The sequence below is a fragment of the Phocoena sinus genome, chromosome 11, assembly GCF_008692025.1.
Source record: "Phocoena sinus isolate mPhoSin1 chromosome 11, mPhoSin1.pri, whole genome shotgun sequence".
NCBI classification, from domain to species: domain Eukaryota; kingdom Metazoa; phylum Chordata; class Mammalia; order Artiodactyla; family Phocoenidae; genus Phocoena; species Phocoena sinus.
The window spans coordinates 83,294,359-83,314,756 of NC_045773.1; the positions used below are offsets into that span (position 1 = coordinate 83,294,359).

At 40.6% G+C, this 20,398-nt stretch overlaps 2 protein-coding genes across 6 annotated transcripts in view; one reads left to right on the forward strand and one right to left on the reverse strand.

The window, feature by feature from the left end:
- Positions 1-2,561, forward strand: part of SLC17A1 (solute carrier family 17 member 1) — a 76,173-nt gene extending 73,612 nt beyond the window's left edge. For 4 of the 5 annotated variants that reach the window (XM_032649154.1, XM_032649153.1, XM_032649157.1 and 1 more), the window contains one exon: positions 2,329-2,561. The gene's annotated coding sequence lies outside the window, so the exon portion shown is untranslated. Of the gene's footprint in view, positions 1-2,316 lie in introns of all 5 variants that reach the window. The other variant, XM_032649155.1, reaches the window with a different exon arrangement.
- On the reverse strand, positions 453-4,454 carry LOC116762199 (probable small intestine urate exporter). The gene is made up of 5 exons (XM_032648938.1): positions 4,248-4,454; positions 3,097-3,229; positions 2,857-3,004; positions 1,931-2,019; positions 453-589 (listed from the first exon to the last, which is right to left on the reverse strand). Exons 1-5 carry the CDS (start codon positions 4,452-4,454, stop codon positions 453-455), a joined length of 714 nt encoding a protein of 237 aa, XP_032504829.1.
- Between the last annotated feature and the right edge of the window lie 15,944 nt (positions 4,455-20,398).

Here is a 20,398-nt window from a genome sequence, read left to right on the forward strand (position 1 = left end):
GGACCAGCACACAAGCTGGGACTGAGGGGCAGTCACCAGCCCAAGGAAGAAGATGGCATGGAGATTCCTAGGAGGCCAGTCCCCACCCCCAGCCCCTGCCACCATGCACACCCTGTGGGCATCCCTTTTGTCCATGTATTGTTTGTAACAAGTAACACATCTGAATTTTAAATTTGGGTTTATTTGTCTTCCACTCTGCATTAGTTGCCTTATAAATGATTGTTAAATAAACCGAAAAAAAAGCAAAAGAAGATAAAATTTTATTCTAAGACTTTATGAAAGAGCCTTTCCATAATTTGCAACTCTCACTCCTCCATGTCCTAGGTGTATGGGCCAGTGGAAAATCTGAGATTTCTGTACTTTAAGGACAGCCCATTTTGGGGTAGAACTGTAAGTCAGGGGAATGTCCATGAGGGCAAACAGTGAACAACTAAGCACTGGCATCTAATTCGTCACTCGGTTTGCTCAGAAGCGGGTGCACCTCTACCTTTAGCCCAGTCCTGCACCTCTGCTTGGCCAAAGATGAGGTAGAAAAACAGGCCTGCTATGTTCACAGCAGCTGAAAGCAAGAAGACATTCCTCAACTGAACTCTGAGTCCTGGAGGCAGGAAACTACAAGTTATTAACAGTCTCCTAGTTCTTGTCCCTCCTGGTTCAGAAAGGCTTTGGCACCATATTCTACCGCCCTCATCCCCAACTCTGCCCCGCATTATATGTTCCTGGTTGTTTTTAGAATATGCAGGTACATTTCCGGTGCCCTGGCCTTTCCCTCTGCTGGAATATTCATCCCCTCAAGTAGTCATTTCTCTCACCCATGTACTTGCTTCCCATAAATATTACTTTTTCAATGAGACTTCCTCGGCCACCCTACTTAAAACTGAAATCCCACCCCCTCTTATGTGCCCTATTCTCCTCTCCGGCCCTACTCTTTTCTTAGCGCTTACCACCAATCACTATACCATGTTTTCCTTTAGTTTGTTAGTTTTCCATCGGTTTCTTTCCTACCGACTTCACAAGGGCAGGGACTTCTGTTGGTTTTATTCACTTAAACAGTACATGGCACATGCTAATGTTCATTGCATATATGTCAAATGAATGAAGAGATAAATGAGTGAGTGAGTGAGTAATAAGGGAAACAAGAGCAGTTTGAGAATTTCCGTTGTAAACAGTGTTAGTCAGTGGCTGGAAGAGAACTGAAGCTTCAAAAAAAAGGATTTGGTGTCAAAAAGAATACCCTTTGTTATTCTCCATTCATTTTCCTGGCTTACTGGTGGAAACCACAGGAAACTTAAGGAATGATAGTCATGTGAATGTCATATGTATGTTTCTTCACATAAAGTCTGTATCAGTCCGATTCTTATGAAATTGTCATCAGATGAATTTGTTTATTCTGACAACTTTAAATGCATCTCCCAGGATGGAAGGCTGTATGAATGTAAAAACACTATGTAAGCAATACTGGGCAGAGGAATTCCTGTACTAACCACTGATGAGCATACCTGTAATGTACAGGTTGCTCCTTCGCTCTGTCATTCACTCATCCACTCAGCATCTCATTCATTTGTTCTATAAATATTTGTTGTGTTCCTACATAGGGTGACCAACTCTTTCCAGATTGCCTGGAACTTTCAAGGTTTTAGTGTTGAAAGTCCCACATCCCAGGAAACCCCTCAGCCCCAGCCAATCAGAATGGTTGGGCATTCTATACTTCACAAGAAGGGTCATGATTCTTGCTAGAAAATGTGATGATTAGCATGAGAAACTCATTCTAAGAACTCATAAAGCATAAACTCATACAATAGAGCATTCTCCTTCACTCCATATCCTGAACATGTGGTAATTTTTCTGCATGAGCTGAGCCTAGGGTCAGAATGAGAGGCTGGATGATATTTCGAGGTGACTCTTGTAAATATCATAATCATCAGAACACTTGACCTTACCTGACTGATGAAAAATCCGGCAACTGTGGGAGAGATGGCTCCCGCTATGTAAGAAAAGATCTGTGATAGTCCCCTGTACCTGCGAGACAGAAAGTGTGAGAAAACAATATTCCTCTGTAAGCAAAGGGTTAATCTCAGCTGATCTGTTGCAACTCTGTGATCATCTCTGGGGATTGCTGGAGTTGTGCTGACCCTTAGTCAAATCTGAATGAAATGTACTGACTAGTGATGAGTATAATCCAGTGCTAGGATCTGGGATTTCCAAGGGGTAACCTGCACTAACTTGTCAACATTCATTATACAAAATGTACAGATTGATGGTTGGCAGCTGGTTTATATGTTCTCTTGTCTTCTGCTATGGAGCCTGATCTTTCAGCCTTGCTTTTAGGTATAAAAGACCTCCCATTGGATGAGACATTGGCTTCCCTGAGACCAAGGTATCTCCCGTGTAATTTGGTGGTTCATTACCTGAAGATGAAATGTGTCCTATTGACTGTGAACGGTCCATGGATGGTCTCTGGGAGCTATATTTGGAAGTCTCAGTCATCTGGTATTTACCTATATCAGAGCTGAATGTTTCTCCTGCTATCCTGTATCCTCTACCTTTATTAAAGCCTTACATGAGCACGCCCTCTGAAGTTTACGAGTCCTTTCAGTGATCCAGCCCTGTGTAACTGCTGCATTCCCCAACAGAAAGAAATTGGTGTGAGTCTCACACAGTTGAACTGTGAGTGTGGCCACTGACTTCTCCCGTTTTCATCTGGAAAAATTAAGTTCACAGAGGTTGGCTAGCTTTGGGTCCCTTCCAGGAATTATTTGGATGTACGGTTGGTGCTGAAATTTCCTGTGACCCATTGCATGTGTCACATTTTACCCATGTGTCAGAGCAGGTTTAGGGATGATCACAGGTCTCTACCGAGGAGCAATATCCATGAAGTTGACAAGGGCTCCTGATTGGCTGAGGCTTTTGGTGGCAGAAGACAGTATCAAGAAGGCCATGGTGGCACTGAAGCTGGATCTGACCCAGAAAAGGGACACGAGGAACGCAGATGGGAGGAGAACCCCTGGGGCAGGAGAGCAAACACAGTGAATAGGAAGCTTCCCTGAGCATCCCACATCCAACCCCCCCCCCCCCCATATCTACCTTGGTTCTTACCTATGGCAGTGAAGAGTTTCCTGATGGTATTGAGTCTGAGGATTTTTCTGGAGAGGAGAAAATCTGCCAGTAGACCTCCATGGACAATGCAGATACAGGCAGAAACAAATGACAGGGCTGACAGCATCCCACTCTGAGAACCAGAGCTTAGGTGAGGTGCATGCCTCACTATACCCACTATGACACAGATTGATCCCTGGGTGGATTGTCTACATCTATAGCTTTTCTTTTATATACACATCACCTTTAATATGAATTTCTGGAATAAGCCAATATAATTTTAGTGCCTGAGGAAAAATATGCATACAGTTCAATTTGAAAAAAAAATGGACCAATGCTGTCTTCATATATAAGGATCATGTAGAAATAGATATTAAAAAGAACAAAAGCCAGTAGAAAAATAGTCAAAGGATATGAATGGACCATTTACAGAAAAAGAAAAATAAGTGATTTCTAACATATTAAAAGGTATCCACCCTCATAATAGTAAAACTACTGTGAGATACCATTTTATCAAACGGCCAAAAGTGCAACAGTGTTTTGACATGATCTGTGGTGATGCCAGGGGGTATCAGGTACTTCCAAATATTATCAATGCCCAATGGAGGGCCATTTGACAATAAATATAAAAGTTTATAGAGGAGATAGATCAAGATAGTGGAGTAAGAGGACGTGGAGCTCACCTCACCCCATGAAACATCAAAAATACATCTACATGTGGAGCAATTCTCACTGAAAACAAACTGGAGACTGGCAGAAAGACTCTTACACAACCAAGTCTGTAAGAAAGTTTTGCATGTAATTGGGTAGGAAGGGAGAGAAGTGATCAGATCGGGACCTACACTCCTGGGAGGGTACACAGAAGAGGAGGGGGAATTACACAGGCTCAGAGATCCTCCCTGGGGAGTGAGTGGTGAGAACCACTGAGCACTACGCCCTAGGCTCTGGCACTAGGAGGACAAGTCTCCTTAGCTGATTCGAAAAACTGGGATTGATAGCAGGACTATAACAAACCAAGACTCCGCTCATGAAGAGCGTGCACGCACTGGCTTACTCCCAAAACAAAGGCAGAGGAAGCAGATTGAAACTGATAGGGACTCTGGCTGGTTTCCCACCACTGCCTAACGCACACCCCAGCTTGAGCAGAGCACCTGCTCCAGCCCCTCTTGCTCCCAGTGCAGCTCCACACTGGAGAGACGGCTGCCATGGCTGAGAGGAGTATGCAGTTGTGAGGGAAAGAGGTAGCTCAGACTTAGCACAGCATCTGGACATTGCTGGTGCCTATGAAGGCAGAAGATCAGGAGCTGTCCAGGACTCTGACTAGTGCCGGCACTACCACAGTCTGCACTCCAACCCATACCAAGCACCCACTCCAGCTCCTCTTGCTCCAGCACTGTTCCCCTCTGGGTGAGTGTGCATGTGCTGGGAGCGGGGAGAGCACACACTTAGAGGGAATGGAGCCAGATCAGACCAACCCTCAGGTCTTCTGACCCAGCATCGTGGAACCCACCCCGACCCTGATAGTGTGGTGTTGGCCACCAAACCGAGGAGAAGCCCTGGCTCACAACTGGCTCTTGCTCTAGCCCTTCTACTTCTAACCCTACCTCCTATCCTGGTGATAGCTGCTAGCACACCATTGGGGAAGAGTGACTTATGCTCAATGTCAGATGTAGCTGTGCCACCAAAGACACTGGGCACATACGGACTGCACAGGGATGCTTCCATACAAGGACACACCTTCAATTCCAGGATAGCTAAATGTTTCACCTAATTTCATAGAGACAGAGAAAGTTAAGCAAAATGAAAAGATAGAGAAATTTAATTCAAAGGAAAGAACAAGAGAAAACCCCTGAAAAAACAAGTAATGAAACAGAAATAATGTACCAGATAAGAGTTCAAAGTATTAGTAATAAGAATGCTAACTAAATTAAAGAGTAGAGTGATAATTTTAATAAGGAAATAGAAAACATATAAAAGAGCCAGCCAGAACCAAAGAATACAATAACTGAAATGAAAAACACAATCAAAGGAATTAACAGCTGACTAGGTGATACAAAAGAATGCAAATGTGATCTGGAAGACAGAATAATGGAAATTGCCCAATCAGAGCTGCAAAAAGAAAAACAGAAGAGTTTAAGAGATCTCTAAAATAACATTAAGCAAACCATGATTTGCACTATAGGAGTCCCAGAAAGAGAAGAGAGAGAGAGAGAGACAGGTCAAAAATGTATTTGATAAAATTATGGCTGAAAACTTCCCAAACCTGCAGAAAGAAACAGATATCCAGATACAGGAAGCACAGAGGGTCCCAAACGAGATGAACCTAAACAGACCTACACCAAGACATATCATAATTAAAATGGAAAAATTAAAGATAAAAAGAATTCTAAAGGCAGCAAGAGAAAAACAGTCATATACAAGGGAACCCCCATAAGACTATCAACTGATTTTTCTGCAGAAACTTTGCAGGCCAGAGGTAGTGGCATGATATGTTTAAAGTGCCGAAAAGGAAAAACCTGCAACTAGGATACTCTACCCAACAAGATGATCATTTAGAATTGAAGGAGAGATAAAGAACTTCTCAGACAAGCAAAAACTAAGAGTTAATCAATACCAAACTTACCCAAAATGTAATGTTAAAGGGTCATCTCTAAGTGAAAAAGAAAAGGCTACAACAAGAAGTAAGAATCTATAGGAAAGCAAAAATCCCACTAGTAAAAGAAAATAGACAGTAAAGACTGGATCAACCACTTAAATAGGCTAGCATGAAGATTAAAAGACAAAAAATTGTAAAATCAACTATAAATACAATTAACAGTGAAGGGATAAACATGAAGATGTAAAATATGACATCAAAACACAAAACATGGAGGAGGGGAGTAAAAAATGTAGATCTTTTACAATGTGTTTGAACTTAAATGACTACCAGTTTAAAACAAGTAGATATAAGTAAATATACATGAACCTCATAGTAACCACAAATTAGAAACCTACAATAGATACAAAAAAAATGAGAGAAAGGAACACAAGGATACCACTTAAAAAATCAAACCAGAAGGGAATAAACTAAAAGAAAAAGGAACAGAAAAGAACTATAAAAACAATCGGAAAACAAGAAACAAAATGACAATAAGGGCATACCTACCAATAATCACTTAAAATGTCAATGGACTAAATGCTCTAATCAAAAGACATAAGGTGGCTAATTGAATTAAAAAACAAGACCCATCTGTATGCTGCCCACAAAGACTCACTTCAGAGCTAAAAACACATACAGATTGAAAGTGAGGGGATGGAAAAAGACATTTCATGCAAATGGAAATGACAAAAAATTGGGGGTAGCAATACTCATATCAGACAAAATAGACTTTAAAACAGTTTATAACAAAAGACAAAGGCATTATATAATGATAAAGGAATCAATACAAGAAGATATAACACTTTCTAACATATATGGACCTAATATAGGAGCACCTAAATATATAAAGCAAATATTAACAGACATAAAGGGAGAAATTGACAATGATACAATAATAGTAGGAGACTTTAATACCTCACTTACATCAATGGACAGGTAATTCAGACAGAAAATCAATAAGGAAACAGTGGTCTTAAACGACACAACAGACCAGTTGGATGTACAGGACATTCCATCCAAAACCAGCAGAATACACATTCTTTTCAAGTGCACATGGAATGTTCTCCAGAACGGATCACATGCCAGGTTACAAAAGAAGTTTCAACAAACTTAAGAGGATAGCAATTATATCTGGCATTTGTTCCAACCACAATGGTATGAAACTAGAAATCAATTACAGGAAGAAAAATGGGAAAAACAAGAACATGTGGAGACTAAAGAACATGCTACTTAAAAAAAAAAAAGGGTCAGTGAAGACATCAAAGAGGACATAAGAAATACCTTGAGACAAATGAAAATGGAAACACAGTACTCCAAAATCTATGGGATGCAGCAAAAGCAGTTAGTTTATGGCAGTATAGGCCTTCCTCAAGAAACAAGAAAAATCTCAAACTCTGGTATTTGAAAGAGAATGCAAAAAGCCCAAAGTCAGCAGAAGCAAGGAAATAATAAAAATCAGAGAGGAAATAAATAAAACATAGACCAAAAATAAATAAATAGCTATAGAAAAGATCAGTGAAACCAGGACTTGGTTTTCTGAAACAGTAAACAAACTTGATAAACCTTTAGCCAAGATCATCAAGAAGAAAAGAGAGAGGATCCAAATAAAATAAGAAATGAAAGAGGAAATATACCACCCAATACCACAGAGATACAAAAAAAAATCATAAGAGAATACTATGAACAGTTATATGTCAACAATTTGGACAACCTAGAAGAAATAGATAATTTCTAGAAACATACATGACTGAACCAAAAATAGACACTCTGAACAGACCAATCACTGGTAGTGAAATTGAATTCATAATTTAAAATATAGCTCCCAGTAACAAAAGTCCCAGACCAAATGGCTTCACAGGGGAGTTCTACCAAACATTGAAGAAGAACTCATACCTATATTTCTCAAACTATTCCAAAAACTGGGAGAGGGGGGAATACTCCCAAATTCATTCTATGAGACCACCAGTACCCTATACCAAAATCAGACAAAGACACTACAAAAAAGAAAATTATAGGCCAATATCTCTGATGAATATAGAAGCATATATCCTCAACAAAATATTAGCAAACCAAATTCAACAATATGTAAAAAGGATCATACCCCCATGATAAAGTGATTTATTCCAGGAAGGCAAGGATGGTTCAATGTTCACAAATCAATCAATGTGAGACATCATATTAACAAAAGGAAGGATGAAAATCACATAATCATCTCAATAGATGCAGAAAAAAGCGTGTGACAAAATTTAATATCCATTCATGATAAAAACTTCCATCAAAATTGGAACATGGGCTTCCCTGGTGGCGCAGTGGTTGAGAGTCCCCCTGCCGATGCAGGGGACACGGGTTCGTGCCCCGGTCCGGGAGGATCCCATATGCCGCGGAGCGGCTAGGCCCGTGAGCCATAGTCGCTGAGCCTGCGCGTCCGGAGCCTGTGCTCCGCAACAGGAGAGGCCACAACAGTGAGAGGCCCGCATAATGCAAAAAAAAAAAAAAAAAAAAAATTGGAACATAACATAATAAAGGCTGAGAAAACAGGGCAGATTGGGGACAGGAATGAGAGTAAGCTTTTTTACTCTTTTACCTTTTTATATATTTTTTTTAAATGTTGATCCCTGTTTTTATCAATTCAACTCCTAAATTAAATTGCCATTAAAGAAAATGCAAGGAAAGGAGGTCATTCCTTGTTGTATGTAACCCAAACAATGAAAAGGATTTCACTGTCAACTGGTCCGAGATGTTTATTTTACATATGAGTAAACATATGTTGAATAAGACTTCTAGGAGGAGAAAATAAAGAGAATTGAGGACAGGCAATACTTTTAAAAATATCGAATAGGACTCCTTCAGAATAGATGAAACATAAGATTTCTCAGATTCAAGAATTACAAAGAGTGTCAAGCCAAAGAAATGAAATGAAATTTACACCTAGACATATCATAAGGCTGCAGTATATGTATTCTGCTTTTTGTATACTGCAGGATACAAAAAGCACAGGCCTTATTTATAATAATAGATACCATTAAAGGTCATTGACAAATGGGGAGAAATCCATTTCAGTATGATATCAGACAGGGGAGAGGTGTTTTTTAAACTTATTCAAAATAATTTTAAAAAGACAAAATATAGGAAAATGGGTAAAGAGCAGGTAACTATCAGAAGAATAGATAAATACAGATGAAGAACGAACAGTGGGAAATGCAGTCTGCCTTACTATAAAGGAAGGTCATGGATATCAAAAGAACAATATCATACTATCTCTTACCCATCAACCTTCATAAATATTTAAAAGACTTTTGGGCTTCCCTGGTGGCGCAGTGGTTGGGAGTCCGCCTGCCGATGCAGGGGACATGGGTTCGTGTCCCGGTCCGGGAAGATCCCACATGCCGCGGCAGCGGCTGGGCCCGTGAGCCATGGCCGCTGAGCCTGCGCGTCCGGAGCCTGTGCTCCGCAACGGGAGAGGCCACAGCAGTAAGAGGCCCACGTATCGCAAAAAAAAAAAAAAAAAAAAAAAAAAAAAAGACTTTTATCACCAAGTTTAGGCAGAAGCATGAGTAATAAATAAGCTGTTATTTATGGTGGTCAAACTGCATTCCTTCTACCTGATATTGCTGCTTCACGGTGTCTGCACAGCCACACAGAGTATGTCCCAAGACACTCCTTGTAGCAGCAATATTTGTAAAAGTAAAAAATCAGGGACAACTAATGATCATTAATATTTAAATAGTTAAGTAAAGTACATGTAAATTTTAGAATACAGCAGTCAAAAAGAATTAATTGGATCTATATTAAAAAGCATATAAAGACTTAACAGACATTAGGTGGAAAAAGTACATTGTAGAATAGTAAGTATAAGATAGTAAGTAAAACATACATATACATAATATTCCATTATGTAATTTATGTGTTATAAATGAATAGAAAATTTACAATGCTGAGAGGGTGACAGCTCTCATCTACATTGTCCTGAGCTCTGGTTTTAAAATTAAGTTGCATGAATCTGGTAACACGGGTCATCTGTATGTAAGGGAATGCACAGGACCACTCCCTTGGGGAGGGATGGCCACGGGGGGATTTAATTCTATCTATGGTGTTTAAATGTGTTACAGAAATAATGTATTTGTGAATTATTACTGTGATTAAAAAACACATTTACAATTGCAACAACAGAAAGCTGTCACAAAAACTGGGGTCACAATGTGTGGAATCTTTCATCCTGACACCTTCAGCAATTGTGTGCACCTGTGTACGTGTGTGGTAACGTGTCTAAGTGTAAATGGATGTTCAAGTAGCACTCTTCTGACTCCAATTTGATTGAACATATCCTATTCTGAGAGGAAAACAATACATGTTGCCTTCATTCGAAAACGATGGGAAAGACTGGAGAAGGAGGAGGCTGCTGAGCCCACTTCAAGGGCACAAACTGACTGAGATGAAGAAGCTGAGAGGGTTTCTCTAGAGGTAGTTGCTGGTACGCTCAGTCTTATTCACCCTGCCTTCATGAAAGAGGGGAAGTGGGTGCCGCCCCTCACCTCAAGTCAAACGATAGCTGCTGCCTGCAAAGGGGTCGCCCAGAGATTGACTTATGTCCCCTGGAGGTTGTGTGTGTGCATGCCAGTGTGTATGTGTGAGAGGGAGAAGGGGACTGATGAGTGACACAGGCCTTAGAATCTAAGGCCATGGGGCTGTGACTCTTGGCCTGAGGCTGCAGAGCAGAGAAGGGCCCACAGCACACCGAGAGGTCATGAGACCTCCCACAGCAGCAGGTGCAAAGACGCCTGGACAGAGACCTGCAGGTTCCTTCTGAACCAGATACGGATGATTCAGGAGAGGTCCGGTTTACAGCCTTTTAAAATCCTGCCCTAGAGAACTGTCTAGAGGGGCCACGTACCCCAAAAAAGGTGGGGTGGACTGCAGGATGCCCAGCAGGTGAGGGAGGAACAGTAAGCGCTGAGCAGTGGATACGCATCACCTGTGACATGGGGGAGACTGATGGGTGTCCCCAGTGGGGAACTCTCCAAAAGATCAGCACTGAACATCCACCCAAGCCCAGAGAGCCCCAGTGCCAGATCACAAGAGTCCCAGTCAAAACCCACACTTCCTGCCTCTTATCCACCAACCCATATCTCCCTAACCGCCAGCCTTAGAAGGATCAGACGCCTCAGCTAGCAAGAGGGGCGAGGGGAGGAGCTGACAGAGAAGGGAATAAGAAGCCAAACCAAATCATCCACCACACCCCTCCCCAATCAGACCCAAGCTGGAGATGGGGAGAAGCTCTACTTTTAGATAAAATTTGGAGTTTTATGCTTTTCATCAGACTGCAGCTATTAATTATAACATGAGATTATTTGGAGGCTGAAAATAACCAATGGACTTTTCACTCTCTGAAAGTCATCAGAAAAGTTATGGGCCTGAGCAGATATAAAGGGAAGTGAGGGCAGGGCAGGAGTTGCTGGTAAAATAAAATTTCTAATTTCTCTCTATGGAGTACTACTTTTATTAACATAAGAGCAAGTATATATCTGATTCTTTGATGATTTGTTTTTAAGTATAAGTGCAAACATTGCATAATGTCTGTGCATGTCACAGCTACAGTTGGTAGTGGTTAACTAACAGAACAGTTGCCTAATTACGTCATTCAAAAGTACAGATGTTGGAGATCAAGGAGCCCTCCAGTCCACACTGAAATTCAGAAACAAACTGAAAGTTGAATTGAAATCCAAATCATTGTTCATTGGCAAAATAGAGTGGCTCTGCTAACTGAGAAGAAACCTGTCACAAGAAGGGACTGAATATCCCCCTGTATAAGTAATTTGCTTATCATGTCTGTCTACACCTTAGGGCAATTAGTTTAATTGACGGGGTTATTAGCAGTCACAGAACTGAAGACATAGCTTTCAGAGTAACATTTTCCCCCAAGGGTTACACCTATAAGGACTCTTCTCGTGTACCAGTGCCTAAGAGTTCACTGACCACTTGCTCCTTCATTGATTCAGTAAATATTTGTTGAGCCAATAAGTGGAATGTTCTGCTACCTTAGCCCTTTCTCTTGCATTTGTGACTGAAGGACTCCGTTCTCATTAAATTTCCTCTCTCTATACTTATTATTACAGAAGCACTTGCTAGTTTCTCTGGCAACCAGCAATAATGCCAGCATACTGTCCACACCAGCATCCCTTACCCTATACCAGCTTTGTCCCAACTTCTAGTGCCTTGTTAACTCCAGCAAAGTCTCCAGGAGGGGCACAAAATGAAAAGAAAGAGGAATGACATTTGCTATGAAGAAAATGAGAGTAGCGGTGACAGTGCCTTAGTAACTAGCATCTGGAGAAGAGAGCAACTACTTTGCCAAATCTAACTACTTTACCTGTTTGTGTGAGAAAGTTACATGTGAGCTGAAATGGGAATGATGAGAAAGGCAGCTCTGACCAGAGCATTCCAGGCAAAGGAACCAGCAAGTTTGTCCAGCGTAGCCAGTGCAGAGTGAGTGAGGAGGCTAATGGTGGGAGATGAGATCAAAGTGGTGGTCAGGGCCACACCATGAAGGGTCCTATGGGGTGGATAAGGGGACTGGATTTCCCTTGGCTGCTGTGGGGTGCATGGTCTACAAGGCCCAAGACTAGGAACCAAGAAACTGGAGAAGAGGTTGTCGTAGTCACCTATTCAAGTGTTGATGTGTCTGGGCTAGGTTGTCGTGGTGCAGAAGAAAAGATTGGGAATTGTTTTGGAGCTAGACCCAAGAAGAATGGCTGATAAGGTGGATAGTGGGATGAGAAAAGAGGTGGGGGGCGATTTTTGGAGACTTCTAGATTTATGGCTTGAGCAGATGAGTGAATGGTAGTGTGCTCAATGGAGGTGGGGGAATGAGTGAGAGGGGAGCAGGTTTCCAGAAAAAAAACAAGAGTTTCATTTTGGACATGTTGGGTTTGAGATGCCTGTTAGACCCAGAAGGGAAGATTGCCAAGTAGGCATTGTGTCTATGAGTTGGTAGCTTGGGACAGAGGGCCCAGGTAGAAATATAAATTTGAAATTCATCAGCCTTATTTATTTAGAGACCAGGTAAATGAGGAAGAACCAGCAAAGAAATTGGGCCATTCGTTCTTCTATCAATTTCCTGGCAGTTTCTCTGGCCAAGATTGTTTCTGTGTCTATGACCTTTGCATTAAGTATACCCTGCTCTTCCGCCATTGATTAGTTCACTGTAGAATGAGACTTTTCTCTAAGGTACCATGCAGAGTTATTAATAACTCAAATGTTATCTCTGTCTGGTCTCAGCACTGAGCATTTCTTCCATATAAGAACAGTTCATGGCTCTTATTCATAGCCCCAGAATAAAAGTTCTCTGCCCCAAACTCTTCACTCACTACCTACTTCCCAAAGCCATGTGGGATTTCATTTTGTTTTACTCTTCCCCCTACATAAATTAATTGGAAAGGTCTAGTCTGTTTTGATTATTTGATGTTTTAGCCCCGATGAAAATCTCCCTTTGCCAGAATATACACTTACTGTCTCACCATAGATGTGATCAATGTCTTCTTTTTTAATTAATGTGTCCCACAAAAACAAGCCCAGTTTAGGAATCTTAAGCTGGCCATCTAGCCTAATGCCAATAAATGGGTGATATTAACCCTAAAAAGTATAATTTAAAATTGTTGGTTTATCTCCAGGTCTCTGTAGCCATCCTTTTGGATAATTTTGTTCCCTGGAGTTCTGGGGCTCTGTTTTCTCTTAGGAAAAGGTGACATCTTCTCTCACTTCTCAGAATTATCTCAGGAAAGAAAAGGTCTCTTCCCCACTCCAACAATCTCTACCCCAAAACAGCAAATTAAGCTCCTCTCTATGGGAAAACCCATTCCCATCATCTCAAAAGCAGAATATTAAAGAGCGAAAGATTGAAGGCTAACCTGAGGGAGGTGCAGTGCAGGGTCCTCATTCCATTCAAATAAATTTCTCTAAACGTCTCCAAATTTCCTAGTCTTCAGGAGGTAAATGATTACCCCAAACCTTTAGCATCTATGTTACCACAGGGGAGAATTCTATTGGCTTAATGGTTTAATTTTTAACTTCACTTTCATTGTCTCCCTGACAAGTAGATCGAGCTCATTAAATCTTCCTCATGCTTCAAGCCCAGATGAGGCCAATGCCATCTTCCCTGATCTCCTATTTGGAATTGATGCCCCCTTCTTGTAGGAACCTGACAGCCCATGCTCCTTGTTTAAGCACTGCTACCTTATGGGGTCTCTCAGCGTTATTATATTCTTCATGAGGATGGGGTATGTCTTGTCCCTTTTTGGTCCTCTCCCCATTATCCTCCTGTTTAATAGAACTGGGCTCTCCACAGAGTGGAGACTTAATATATTTTGGTTAACTTGAATGATTTTTCTTTTCGGTACGCGGGCCTCTCACTGTTGTGGTCTCTCCCATTGCGGAACACAGGCTCCGGACGCGCAGGCTCAGTGGCCATGGCTCACGGGCCCAGCCGCTCCGCGGCATGTGGGATCCTCCTGGACCGGGGCACAAACCCGTGTGCCCTGCATCGGCAGGCGGACCCTCAACCACTGTGCCACCAGGAAAGCCCAACTTGAATGATTTTTGTGGTTTTCTGATTATACCTATTTGCACAAAGGCCATTGAGTTTTCTGTGAAAATTGACACCCTGTGATTTTGCTCCCTTTTGTAGCAAAATATTTCATAAAACTCAGGCATGCTTGTCTGTTTCCTCACCTCCAATTCTCTCTCTCTTTAAATTGAACTATACTTGACTTACAATATTATATTAGTTTCAGGTGTACAACATAGTAATTCGATATTTTTCTAGATGATACTCCATATATAGTTATATTCTCTCTTGAGTCCACCAGTAACAAGACAGCCCTTGGCAAAGCCATCACTGACCTCCATACTTGCAAATCCAGTGGTCACTTAGGCCTTATCCGTCTATACTTAACAGTTTTCATCACTCACTCCTTCCTGTTTCCCTTGATTGCCACATGCCATTCAGGTCTGATTTTTCTCATGCCTTATTGGTTGCTCTTTCTGAATCCTTTTTGCTGAATCACCATCTTTTCCTTAACCTCTAATGTTGGTGTACCCAGAGCTCTGTTCTTGAACTTCTTCCCTATCTAAACTCACTCCCAAGGTGATCCCATGCAGTCTCCTTTCCTTACATGCCCTCCCTCTGAGATCCACTTTCTTCAGCTGCCTTCACCTGTTGTGGAGGTTGGATTTCCACCAAGTGACACAAAACTACAGCAGCTCCTCTGCCATCCAGTGAGCTACACATGTGCCCTCTCCCAGAAGGTCTGGATCTCAGTCCTTGGTGCCCCTTATCTCTGCTAGTCCTCTGCTATTTAGAGTTACTTTAACTGCTTATTAGCCAGTCCCAAGTCCCAAGTCCTTACTCCAATTCCCTGAATTCATTCTTTATATTCAAGTTTCCCTCTTCAGATAACTGTTGGTTTCTCTCTCCTGATTGGACCTAGTGGTATAACCATTGACTTATTTTTTGTGTATTTACTGAATATTAAACCATTGGGATCATAGTATGTCCTTGTGTGCTATTTATTTAATGTTCTCACAGAGTTGACTTCTAACGTTTAACATAGGAAATAGGTCACTCTGAACAATTTTGAGCATGTTGTTTTCATTAGGTTTCATCATACTGTTATATTTTCTACATAAATAGAAATGAAGTGTATTTTTGCTCAATTTTTCTGGGGTTCAATTTTCTTTCTATATTTCCCAGAATTTCTTTCCCTCTTTTTGGGAAAAAGAAACCTGCAGCTGACACACACACACACACACACACACACACACACACACACATGCACACGCACACATGCACATGCAGACACACACGCAGAGGGATGGTGTATGTGCTTAATTCAAGGAACAATTGACTCTCATAAGTTTGATTATTCTTAGCTATCAAATTACGTCATTACTTCTAATCTTATGTTAATCCTCTTAGAAAGCTTTAGACTTTTCTTCACAGCATCACTGCACATTTTTGTTGTTTGTCCCAAATCTCTGTACCTTTTGATCATATGTGATAATTAGTAGGTGTATGGGTTACATTATTTTACCTCATAGCCTCATAGTTAAAAAGGAGCTTTTTTTTTTTTACAGTAATGTATTTGGATTTCCATTTTCATTTCTTTCTTTGGATGTTTCTCTATACTCAATGCAATAAGTCAACTCCTTGGAAAATTCCTTGACTAATCTTCCTGAATATATCACAAAGTGTCATCAAATAATGATGGTGGTACAAAGATTTCTTGTTACATTTCTGACTCTCTGGGGAACAGTACTGATATTTCACCATCAAACATGATATTGGGCTTTAGGTTGAGATATACTTGGTCCATATGTTAAGAATCCTATTAGTCTTGTTTTACTAAGCACTTTTTTTAAATGTAAAATAAGTATTAATTATGCCCTTTTAGCAAATTTTGAATTTAACAGACTTTTTGGGGGATTTTGGGGGGTTTGTTTTTAGCACTGTCAGGGAGGAGGAAATTTCCCCCTACCCCTCTCAAGTTCTTCTGGCTGGTCTAATAATTAAATTGACACAAGAGAGATTAACAGGAGAGAAAAACACCAATTTAATTCGTACTCATTGGGGTTCTTATGGAAACCCCAAATGCTCAAAGCAGGCTGTTTATATATCATTTTTAGACAAAGAAACAATTATTTGTGAAGATTTAACAAAACAGAGGGACTTGTGCTTGGGGTAGCTGACTAACGAAGAGTAACAAAGTTTGTTTATACAGCTTTCTTAACCTTGAATTCCCTAACTCTGGTGGTATAGTCTACCCTCCTAGTACAGGGAGGGTATCTTTACATGAAAGATTTATTTTCCACTTTCAGGGGGAAAGTAGAGGATCAGAGTGAATTTTTTAATCATTTTTTTCCCCACTGGCTGTTTCTCAAGTAACTTTAATTCAAAATAATCCATATGCTGTTTTCCATAGCGTTTGTACCAATTTACATTCCCGCCAGCAATACACTAAGGTTCCCTTTTCTCCACATCATTTGTAATTTGTGGTCTTTCTGATGACAGCCATTCTGACAGGTGTGAGGTGATATCTCATTGCCGTTTTGATTTGCATTTCCCTGATGGTTAGTTATGTTGAGCATCTTTTCATGTAAAAAAGAAACAGACTCACAGATATAGAGAACAAACTAGTGGTTACCAGTGGGGAGAGGGAAAGTGGGGGAGGAGCTTTAGGGGATTAAGAGGTACAAACTAATATGTATAAAATAAATAAGCTACAAGGATATTTGTACAGCACAGGGAATACAGCCAATATTCTATAACAACTTTAAATGGAGTATAATGTATAAAAATACTGAATCACTATCTTGTATACCTGAAACTAATATTGTAAATCAACTATACCTCAATTTAAAAAAAAAATCAATATGCCATTGAGGCATATTTTGGGGCAGCCTGCCCTGGGCCCCAACAGCACAAATATGACATTTAATTTGCAAACAAAAACTAAAACCAGCTATAAAAATTTTTCAGAGGGGCTTCCCTGGTGGCGCAGTGGTTGAGAGTCCGACTGCAGATGCAGGGGACGCGGGTTCGTGCCCCGGTCCGGGAAGATCCCACATGCCGCGGAGCGGCTGGGCCCGTGAGCCATGGCCGCTGAGCCTGCGCGTCCGGAGCCTGTGCTCCGCAACGGGAGAGGCCACAACAGTGAGAGGCTCGCGTACTGCAAAAAAAAAATTTCAGAAAATTGGGCAAATTTGAAAATAGACTAGGTATTAGGGAATATTGTTAATTTTCCTAGATATGAGAATGATACTGAGAATATCCTCTCTTAGGAGAGGCATACTGAAATTGAAGTTGCCATAATGTGTCAATGTGGGTGTTCATCATACTATTCTTTCAAATATATATTTGAAAAATATAACAATAAATAGTTGAGAAAATTAATAAAATAACATAAAAAGTGAATGACAGGGTTGGGAAGGAGATATTATTGAAAATAACATATTCAGGCTATATGTAACTTTTATGGTCTACTCCTATTTAAAATTTCTGTGTAAATTTTGTATGTTATATATACACAATTTTGTTTCCTGGAAAAAAGTAGACTAACTGCTATCAAGTCAATATTAAAATGACTGGTGTTAAAAAATATAGTACCCCTTTACTGAATAATGGGCTTCAGAAACTTGTATTGGAAGACAACATAATAAAGAAATGATTTTTTTTTTGCTGTACGCGGGCCTCTCACTGCTGTGGCCTCTCCCGCTGCGGAGCACAGGCTCCGGACGCGCAGGCTCAGCGGCCGTGGCTCACGGGCCAAGCCGCTCCGCGGCATGTGGGATCTTCCCGGACCGGGGCACGAACCCGTGTCCCCTGCATCGGCAGGCGGACCCTCAACCACTGCGCCACCAGGGAAGCCCAAGAAATGATTTTTTTTTTTATGTGCAACTTAAGATGATAAAATGACTTGTAAAGGTAAGAAGGGTATTCTGAGGAACTATATAGCACTGGTGTGAAAAAAATGAGCAAATACTTTTAGGAACAATTTGTTAAAGCAAAGCAAACACAAAATCTATAAATATGTTTGTATAAAATATTAGTTCTAAGAGAAGAATTGAGGTCTTTGTGCCTGCTGGGGTTTTTTGAGGAGGGATAATAATATATCAATATATCAATCTCACCCCTACTTCACAGCTCTCTCATCACTTCCCTCTCAAATGAGGTTACGTCAGAGACATCAATAAATTATGTTTATTTTAAGTAAAAAGGATATCAAGTTTTTAATAAAATGGGTGCTTGCAAAAAAGACAATTTCATTATCTGTTATGTGGCATGTGTTCTATAAATCTGACTTTACTCTCACTTTAGTTTTAGAACCTAGTGTGATAAACCATGATCACGCTGCAGTTACCTGTGATTTCACTACAGCTCTTAGTGAAGGGCTTTGCTGTAGAGCTTTTTCCATAGTTAGGCTTCTTTTCAAATCATGGATCTTTTATATTTGCCCTCTCAGTGGAATAAGAAGATTTTATGTACATAAATTTAAAACCATTTAAATATAAATTATCTCTCAAACTTGAAAATTGACGACCAATATATCAAAATTACATGACCAAGTTGTTACATTCTAATATTTACCCAAAGCAAAATGTTCGTATAATTCACTCGTCTGCTGTCTCAAGAGCCATAAGCCAGAGCAGAATTAATTTTTATGGAGAAGAAAAATGAATCAAATGGGGATGAGGACCAGCTCTGGGTTCTCAATACTGTTGGTGAATTGGAAAAAAGGCGTTTAACACAATTTTTGGAATTTTTTGGCTTGGTATTGTGGATCCCATATTATAGATGCTCTAATGTTAATATATGCTAAGTTTCTTGGAAGAATATTCCTAACTAGATGTATGAAGAATTTACACAGCCTTGGAGGTGTGGTGTTATCTGCCGATATCCTGTGGCCATACACTCCCATCAGACAGTTGAGCTGAGAGCTGAACGTTTACATGCCTCCTTCCGCCTCTTCTAATCCCATCGGCATTTAAGCCTAGCTCCTTGCATCATTGAACTATAAGCCCTAAAATAAGATTTACCCACTCATCCACTATGATCTATGTATTTATCCTCCTTTCTGAAGAGCTATGCTGCTGTCACAATGCATAAGCAATTGTACTTTACTCCAATACCCTAGCATAGCTCCATGAATGCCCTAACCAAGACTCAAATGGTAATATTGCTGCCAGATCCCGCTGGGCCCATCTGCTCTGCCTACCTGCAGGAGGTGCTAAGATAGATCCACTTCCATACCCGCATCCCCTCTGAAGCCAGAGGCATCAAGCGTTCCTCTGTTGGTGATATTCTTGGTAAATAGCTTTGGGAGGCCCCCTGTCATTCAAATCAAAGATTCTTTTTAGGTTACTGTGAATTTGTAAAAGAAAAGTTGTGATAAAGTATCTCTTTTTATTGGCAGTCTATGGCTGGGAATCAATCAATTGCTCCCTTGATTCTCTTTCCTACTTTGTGACTAAAAGAAAATGCATTATCTATTATAACCTAATCTCCACAGTGACATAGTCTAACTTCTGCTGTATTGTATTTCCTGGGTCCCATAGACTAATCCTCGTACAACGTGGGAAGGGGGCTGCTCAAGGGTGCCAATACCAGGAGGTAGGGGTAATGGAGTGCCATCTTAGAAACTGGCTACCACACTAGATCTGCAATGAAGTCATCCAAAAGTATGAAATTGGCTTAGAGTTGACCATGGTTAAATTCCATGCCTACTATCTTTGTCTAATATTTCACAATAAGACATATGGTGGTGACAGGGACTTTGGGGGGCAGGTTCCTGACTCTAATGACAGTAAAACTATTATTTCACTACTGGACATACGATGCTGGGTTTTCTTTGGGGATGTATCCAATTCAACAACGTCTAGAATTTATGCCATTATCTTCAGTTTACCAAAAGTTTTTAACTGTACAGTAACTATAGAGAGTATTTTCAAATGCATTTTTAGTAACTGTTGTTTTGAATATAATGCTTTATCAGTATTGACTTGCTAATTTGCTGAATCACCTTTATGGATGTGCCAGTACTGAATCATCCTTGGATTCTGGGGAGGAACTCTATGAGGCAGTCATCAAGGACTCCAGCTGCAGATAAGCTAATT